At 33.6% G+C, this 9,508-nt stretch overlaps 1 protein-coding gene across 1 annotated transcript; it reads left to right on the top strand.

Moving 5' to 3' along the window:
• Positions 1-5,226: 5,226 nt before the first annotated feature.
• Positions 5,227-8,729, top strand: LOC142610734 (uncharacterized). The gene is made up of 6 exons (XM_075782659.1): positions 5,227-5,527; positions 5,736-5,878; positions 5,992-6,042; positions 7,175-7,396; positions 7,504-7,606; positions 7,844-8,729. Exons 1-6 carry the CDS (start codon positions 5,442-5,444, stop codon positions 8,409-8,411), a joined length of 1,173 nt encoding a protein of 390 aa, XP_075638774.1. The 5' UTR covers positions 5,227-5,441; the 3' UTR covers positions 8,412-8,729.
• The last annotated feature ends 779 nt before the right edge of the window (positions 8,730-9,508 follow it).

A 9,508-nucleotide genomic window follows, 5' to 3' on the forward strand; every position in this document is an offset into this window, starting at 1 on the left:
CACCATGCAGAGATACATCAGACATGCAGATCATTGCCAGTTGGCAACAAAAGGAAATTTATGGATCATCATAACTTCAATCTTAAAGTAAGAAAATTACAAAACTAGAACACTTGGTCAAAACTTGTACCTCTGTTTTGGCAAGATATAAACAAAGATATGCTCTTTGGTAACAAAAGGAAATGTTCTTTTGGAAAGTATTGTTTCCAAATAATAAAAAATCTGAACATTTGAATGTGACCAGATGTGATTGAGGTCCTAAACTAGGAAAATTACAAAACAAGAGCACTTAATCTCAACATGTGACATAGATTATAAAACATGATTCTAAACTAGAAAAATGGCTTGACTTTATGAACCATCTTATTCCATCCACTTGTAACACTTTCTTGAGTCAAAGGACCTCCACTTGCAACACGTCCTTGAGTTAAGAGACCTTCTGCACCATCAATTTTGTCGTTGGAGCCTACGACACTTGATATAATCTCTAAATGTGATGCTAATGCAACACTTGCTAATGAGCCTCCCTGATGTGATGCAAACTTGTAGAAGCCGACTACAAAAAAACCAATTACTCATTACACATATCACAAGCTTAGCATTAAAATTATCAAATCATGCATCTAAACTATTATTAATATCAAAGTAAAATATATAATTGTAAATATCTTTACCAATAAAAGTTGTGTAAAATTAGTAATATTTCCAGAAGTGATATCCTTAGTTTTCTTTTGTGCCATGATGTCATGTGCATATATTTTATGTAAAAATTGTACTTGTTTAGCAACAATAATAGTATACTATATTTGGCTGCTGAATGAGCAGTAGAGTTACGGCATCTACTAATCCAACTAAAATTGCAAGAAACAAAAGACATAGCCAAGTCTTGAATGTCAGCAATCAAATGGAAAATAGACCAGGCAGAACAAGGACCATTGGTGCGGATAGACCAGGCAATCAAATATGCCATATACTAATAAAGATTCAATCTTTATCTCAAAAAAAAAAAATTCGATCTTTATCGAAAAAAATAAAAAAAAGATACTCCAAGAATCATCCAACCATTATAAAGATTCAATATTTATCTCAAAAAATTAAAAATAAAAGTTTAGATAGACTCTAACTTGCATCTAGCCATCAAAACAACAATATAAACTCACCAAGACAACAATATAAATGCAGAAAAATGAGATGGACTCCAAGAATCATCCAGCCATTATAAAGATCCAATCTTTATCTCAAAAAATTAAAAATAAATGTTCAGATAGACTCTAACTTGCATCCAGCCACCAAAGCAATAATATAAACACACCAAGACAACAATATAAATGCAAAAAAGTGATCAAATATCAAATAAGATAACCATAAACAAGTTTTATGGATATACCTCTATTTTGGCAAGATAGAAATAGAGATGTGCTTTGAACTTGTTCTCTGAACCTTTGAACTTGTTCTTTGAAGCTTTGAACGTGTCTTTGGTTTTCACTTTTCCCTCCTAAAAAGGCTGTGTCTCTCTCTCTCCCTCTCTCTCTTTTTACTTTTTATGTTTTATGTTTTTTTGTTTTGTTTTGTTTTGTTTTGTTTTTTTTGTTGTTGTTGTTTTCTAGTAGAAACTGTGGTTTGTCCGGTTGAGTTAAAGAGCCTCTAGTTTAAGTGTGGTTTAGGTTAAGTTATGACGTGGCACGTTTTTTACCCTTGATAGTTTTCAAAAAGATCCTATCCATGAAATGGACACTCTCCTTTTCAAAGGGAAATGGAGAGGGTCTGGATCCCTATTTAAGATGTATCATCAATAAGCTCAATGTTTTTTGGTTTGTATTGTTTAGAAAATAACTTTGGGAAATTTTTATTTATTTAATTTTCTTTTTAGGAACTTTAGGCACATTTGATACAAATCAACGTTACAATTAATGCAAGAAACTTGAATGAAATAATTATTACTATTAGTAACAAAATATAAATAAAATCTGAAATTGTATTGTACATACATCACCGTGATCTTACATTTTTTTTCTAATTCCTCAATCATTTTTCTTTAGTTTTATGAATAGAAGGTAAACCCTTTACCACATTTATCAATATGTTAAATGATTTTTTAATATTTTCTAAAAAAAGATTTTTTATTATAAAAAAAACTTTTATCAACTTCTTCTAATATTTACACATAAGTTCTTATGTACATTTTTTTTTTCACATGATTGAGGTTTTCAAAGTTACAAATAGTGCTAAACTTCATTGGTTTAAATTAAGTAGAAGCTCACTACCTTTTTTCATAAAGCAACCTAATACTTAATAAATTGTGATTAAATCATGTTTGATCATTAGATAAGTTATTTTCACTAAATCTCTAATTTGAAATTTTAATTTATTAACACTTATTATTAAACATGTAAGGATGATATAAAAATAATTTTTGTTGAACTTTCCACTATAATAACAACTAGTATACTATATAATAAAAGATGAGTCTTAAAAATGATAATTGCAACTAGTTACTAGTGGTTATTTTTTCTTTATAAGAAGTGGCTATATTCTCTTTATGTTGAGTGGCTATCTTTAATTAAAGACTTGGGTAAATTATAATAAGTCATTTAGTCGTTGTCACAAAAATATTCATAAAAAATTATATATATTACAGTGACGGAGTCAGGATTTCAGGTCAGGAGGATCAAGATTGAATGTAAAATTAATCTAAGAAATATTAATCGTAACAAAATAAATGAACGACTATATACCAAAGTCATTGTCATACATACTCTAATATAAAATTTCACTTTAATTCATTTTTTTCATTCCAAATTTAATTTACTCAATTGCAAAATCTATTTCGATATGAGTTGATTTAGAATTTGACCTGGACATATTATTATGAAGTTGTATATGTTACTCAATGCCATGAATGCTTTTAAAATGTTATGGAGACAATGACTTAAGCTTTTTTCATTCCTAATTCATTTTTTCTTTTAAATGTTAGCAAAAACTTAAGCTTTTTTTATTTATTTTAAAAGAATAGCAAAAACTCAGGTTAAGACTAAAAATGATTAATAACAAGAGAAAAAAAATTGTACATAAGAGGTCGACTGGTGAGGTGCTATAGTTTGGTATCATAATATATATATATATATATATATATATATATATATATATATATATATATATATATATATTTTCCAGTCCTATCGGACAAAGTTATGTGCAAAACCAATGTTCTAGTAGGTGGGACCCATTATTTAATAAAAGTGATGTTTCACTGGTTCACTGCTTTGTGAATGTAAAATTGTCTTATTTAGCCAAAAAAAAGAAAAGAAAAAAGAAAGTAAAATTGTCCTCTTATTGACAAGTTAGCTAATACATATGTAACTATTAAAAACTAAAAAGTTGTTTTTGTTAGGAGGGACGAATAACCTTTTACTACGTTTATTATTAGTTTACCATTAATGCATAGAGAATTTTTGAGAAGGTTAGTTCCCCCCGACCTTCCCTTTCTATCCGCCCCTGGTATTTTATAAGCACATGCTTTAACAATATCCTATACTATATAATAAAAATTATGTCCTACATGTAATTGCATGTGATGAGGGCGATTTTACAATTAGCTCCTAAAGCCTTAAGAAGGTGACGGGAGTAACGAGCCCATCATCTCTGGTCTTTAAACCACCTTCTTTTGACGGCGTCGCGGCGTTGCCTTATATCTGACAGCATTAGGCTGAAGGGAGCAAGCTGACAAGATCAAGGAAGAAAGGAGAAAGCTGACGGGATCAAGCTGAAGGTTCTGAGCTGACAACCTCTCTTGGAACAGCTACGTAAGCTGATGACCTTAGGAAGGAAAAGCTGACGGAGGGAAAAGTTGAAGGGGATAAGCAAACCTTCAGCTATACACCATGCTTGTCCCTCACGTATACGTGTATAAGGAAAATTCTTGCGCTACACGTTTGACCCTAGTTGAGAAGACTCCTATAAGGAAAAGAACTCTAAGAGATACGCAAGATCAACAAATTATTCTCCTAGAAGGAAAGTACTTCCTCACCAAGGCGCATATTTCGGCCCTACACTACTATAAATACCCTAAAACCTTCATAAACCAATGTACGCATAATTCACCTCAGCTCTAGCACTTTAGAGTTGCGAATAAGAGATTTTCTCTAACTTGGCCGTCGGAGGGTATTTGGTCGGTACCCCACCGGTACCCTTTCTAAGGTCTTCAACTTTTGTGTTGTGCAGGTTCTTCATCGAGGACACGTGAGGACCGTGTGGCTTACTGACTATTTTTGGCATCATCAGCATGCACCAAGTAGACACCTTATTTTCCTCAAAAAAAAAAAAAAAAAGTGGACACCTTTTTATTGTATTATATAATTATTCTCTTGGTGTCATGTGACACACTATAAGGATTAAGTACATTGAAATAATTCTCTCTCTCTCTCTCTCTCTCTCGTGAATCTCTATTGCCAAAATTTCAAGAAATTTAAAAAATACTCTAAATAAAATTCAACCACCAAGAGTATATAAAATTTTGAAAGAAGTTTATTTATTTCTCTTTTATAGTTGTAATAATCTAATTTCTAAAATGTTAGGTCCACAAGATGTAGGTTGGCAAACCGTGAATGAATATTAGAGTGTATTTGAAGTCCAAAACTCAAGCCCATAACAACTAAATAGAACAAAAGTTGCTAGAATCTTGTTACCTACCTTGACAGCTAGTTGATCGATCAAGAGTGGCTCGATAGCCTCTCAATAGCTCTTCGATCAATCAAGAATAGCAAATCTTGAATCCAAATGAGGTCCAATAAGTCGCTAAATCTCTATAATTTCAAGCTCTACTTGCTAAAGTATGAAAGGGCATTTGGTACGACCTAAATAAGTTTAGAGAGCTGTACGTACACCTATGGTTTTGTAATCAAGTTCTTTATTATCATCAAGTTTTGAAGATCTGATGACTAGTAATCAAGCTAAAGCCAAGCTAAAGCTGGATGCATACATCACAGAGTGGTTGTTATGAAAATCTTCAAGAACCAAAATGAAAACAAACCAAAAAAAATAATGGTATAAAAGTGTGATACTGATTTTCTTTCTTTTTTAATAGTGTATATTGTAGAATAGACCTCATTAGCTAGCCGTCACGGGCCGTGCCTTTATTCCAAAACAAATCAATGTCTAAACGTAGTTGGGCCTCAAAACCTTAACCAGCCCGAGTCCCGTAAAAACCCAAGTAGACCAAAACAAACCAAAGTCGTCCTTCTTCTTTGTTTCACTTCTCCACCGCTCGCTCGAAATCTATAGGGGTTTCGCGAACCTTCCTTTCGCTGCTACATATACAACTTTACAATCGCATTGCAAAAGCCTTGAAAGCCTTTTCCTCTGTATCTTAGAGAAGAAGAAGAAGAAGAAGAAGAAGAAGAAGAAGATTGTCTTTGTTTGTATTGTTATTGTTAATCGCATTAATGGCTAAAGAAGGACCCAACTGGGATGGATTGCTCAAGTGGAGCCTCGCACACTCCGATGGCACTAACCCCAGTCGCAATTTAAGGTACCCCTCTTGTTCCTTCACAATTGTTGTTAATCTAGAGTTTAAAATTTCTTTGGGTTTGTATGTATTAGAAACATGGGAAAGAGTAAAGGAGGCAACTTTAGGTTATAATCGAGGTTATAAGTGAAATTTGTATTAATTGCTGCAATAATGGTCAATTTGAATTAAATGGGTGTTGATTAATTTTATTCATTATGTATATTATCAGCGAGGAGGATCGAAAATGGTTCATGGAGGCTATGCAAGCACAGAGTGTTGATGTTGTTAAGCGCATGAAAGAGATAACTCTTGTTATGCAAACTCCTGAGCAAGTCTTGGAGGCCCAAGGAGTTACATCTGCTGATATCGAAGGTATTATATATCACAAAAGCCTAGCTTTTTATTTTTATCTTTAATCAAGTTTTCCTTTTTGTTTTAGTTATATATTAATTTCGGTTTGGGTTCTGTTGTTTGTCAACTGGTAGATATGTTGGACGAGTTACAAGAGCACGTGGAGTCTATTGACATGGCCAATGGTAAAGTTTTTGCATTGTTTTTGTGAACTACTTCTAATGTGATCAGAAATTTGGGAATGCAGTTGCTTATGTCTTTGGTGCTTGCTTAAGTTATTATGTGTGAATGAGTGCATTGAGTGTAATGTGACTATCTTGATCGATAAATGTGTCTTGTTGTTATTGTTATGTGTTCTTGGATGCTTGACGCATACAAGTCTTATCTTAAAAAATGTCATTGTCATCTACTTCTATTAGGTATATAACTAACGGGTTTGGCTTGTGTCCAATGCTTTAGTGCTCTAGATGCGACATCATGCGAACATGTCACATGTGTCCAAGATTGACCATGTTTCCGCATCTTGTCTCATCCCAGCACTAGAGTACTAGATGGAAGTTTTGCCTATAATAAAAAAAAAAAAAATCAATACATTGTATTGTTAAGTTATTTGGGAATTGGCAATATTTCCACGGGATATATCCTTTCTGGAGTGGGTTCTTCTACCTCACTCTTTATATCTATTGAGATATAAAGCTACTAACACCAGTACTTTGCCCCCCTTTTCTTAAGGATTGATGGATAGTGTTTGAGCCATTGCTGGTTTATCCTAAATGGCATTGCATATAATAACTTGAGGTGTCATTTTTTTTGTTTTGTTAGCCACTGCCTTTGCTCAAACTTTTTTCTCCCTCTTGTCTTACTACTGATTTGGTAGATTTCAAGAGAATTGAAGGTGTCATATATCTATGTATAGATATATGTATGTATACATATTATATATATGTATATATATAAGTATAGAGATATGTATGTATACACACACACACACACACACATGTATGTATGTATACCTGTTGTTTCCACTATTTTGTTCCTCTGTCTTCTTTCTGCCTTAGTCACTTTCAAGAAAATTTAAGGTGTCATATTTTTTAAAAATTTCGTTAGCCATTTATATATTCTTGTTCTGCACACTTTTTCTTTCCTTTGTCTTATAGTCTTACTACTGCTTTAGTTGAGTTAAAGAGAATTTGAAGGGTTGGTTTTTTGTGTAGCTAGCTACTTGTATATACTTGTTGTGCACACTTTTCCTATCCTTTGTTCTTAGTTGTGTCAAGAGTATGCCTCATGTTTTGGCTGTTAATGCTTATGCGACAGATCTTCACTCAATTGGTGGTTTGGTTCCTCTCCTTGGTTACCTGAAAAACTCCCACTCAAATATTCGTGCAAAGGCTGCAGAAGTTGTAACAACTATTGTCCAGAACAATCCCCGTAGTCAACAACTAGTCATGGAAGCAAATGGTTTAGAACCTCTCCTTTCTAATTTTACTTCAGACCCTGATGTGACTGTTCGAACCAAAGCACTTGGGGCAATATCTTGTGAGTGACTTTAGTTCTATGATGAACTTTCTTTTTTTGTTAACCATATAATTGCTTGGGCTTAGACTGATATACTTGTAAATTTTGCTTTGGGGTTGACTCTTCAGCTTTAATCCGGCATAACAAACCAGGTGTTACAGCATTCCGTCTAGCAAATGGTTATGCAGCCTTGAAAGATGCTTTAGGTTCTGAAAATGTGAGATTTCAAAGGTAATAATGTAAAAATTAATCAGTTTATATGGTCATTTTCTTTTTGAGTCTGAAATGAATATATAGTCTGATATTTCATTGTTAGAAGAAAAACATTATGGATTTGAGGGAGAGAAGCCAATTTCAAATATTTGGTTATAGTATACATTGGCATGCATATATGATTTGCTGTATTTTATCTCTCAATTAAGTTAGTTTCTCCACTCTTAATTTCTTACAAGATCAACCACCTTTCAGGAAAGCCCTCAACTTGATCCATTACCTGCTACATGAGAATGCTTCAGATTGCAATGTGGCAAGTGAGCTAGGATTTCCTCGCATAATGATGCACCTTGCCTCCAGTGAAGATGCAGAGGTACGAGAAGCTGCCCTTAAGGGCCTTCTTGAGCTTGCTCGAGAAGAGACAAAAGGGGCCAATGGCAGCCTAGGTGAAGATGAGAAATTGAAACAACTTCTCCAAGAACGGATCAATGGTATCAGCTTGATGTCACCTGACGATCTTGGGGCTGTGAGGGAGGAGAGGCACCTTGTTGACTCCCTGTGGAATACTTGTTACAATGAGCCATCCTCTTTGAAAGAGAAGGGGCTTCTTGTTCTTCCTGGGGAAGATGCACCACCACCTGATGTTGCCAGCAAGCATTTTGAACCTCCTCTCAGAGCTTGGGCTGCAAACCCTTCCACTGATAAGAGCCCCAGTACTGAAAAGAAAGAGGCTCCTTTGCTTTTAGGAGGTCCTCCACCTGAGGCTGCTAGTCAAAATAATTCAGGTGCAGGAGAGGATGCCAATGGACATCCGAATAGGTAAAACTAGAGAGAGAATGCCAATGGATCATGAACAGACAGAACTGGAATGTAGTTCAATTAGCTTTTAGCTTGTGAGTGGGATTTTTTGCTGCCACTAAATCCATACGTTTTGTAGTGTTCTTTTTGGAACATCTCTCCCCTGGCTTGTCCTCACTGTTGGATTTAGGGAAGCTGCCCAGAATTCTTGTTTGTTTTTACTTAAATCTGATGTTAATATTATGGTATTAGCAGTTAGCCTGAAATTTTGTGATATGTATGGTTTTAGTTGTTGCTAACACTGTGAAGCAAACCTGGTTGGTAATATACGACATCTTGGTGAGCTTTGACGTGCAATATTTTTCCTATTTTTCTTTCCTTATAATCTTGGTCTGATTGTTGCTCAAAAAAATTGCCATATAGCGGTTTTAAAGAATAGCGCAAACAGTTATTTCAGTCTTCTACTGTAACGGGGGTTTCAATGATAGCTCAAAACTGGTAAAGTTTTTTTATTTTTATTTTTTATTTATTTTTTATTTTTATTTTAACCAGAGATCTAAGATTCGAATCTTGCTTACACTAAAAAGAGATTTGAGCCCCTTATACTAAAAATGAATTGCTGTCTTGACTTGATGATAAAAGCAATTATTATGGAAGAGACTATAAGTTTGAAATACTATTATATAAAAAAGAGGTATTTTATTGTAATCAAGATTTAAAATAGTCACGTTTCTCAAAAAAAAAAAAAGATTTAAATAGTTACCATGCACCTTTAGTGCGGTGATTATTTTACAAGTATGATAATTATTTCATAAGTATAAATGCTTGTAGGTGTTGGGGGCAAGAGTTGGGGTTCAAGTCTCCAGGAGGGAGTTTCAAATATATATAAACTTCAATTATGCTAAATTAGTAATTTTATTTTGTATTAAAAAAAAAATTTAATTAGTAATCTTCATTCAGGAAAAAGAAGTTTTTTTAAAGGATAAACTACGTATTTGGTCCCTATCCTATACATCATATTTTAATTTAATCTCTAACCTTTTAATTGTGTCAATTTGGTCCCTAACCTTTCTTTACCGTGTCAATTTAATCCTTACAGTTATCTTTTGGATGAAAATTAAT

Source organism: Castanea sativa, chromosome 9, assembly GCF_040712315.1.
Source record: "Castanea sativa cultivar Marrone di Chiusa Pesio chromosome 9, ASM4071231v1".
Taxonomy (NCBI): Eukaryota; Viridiplantae; Streptophyta; class Magnoliopsida; order Fagales; family Fagaceae; genus Castanea; species Castanea sativa.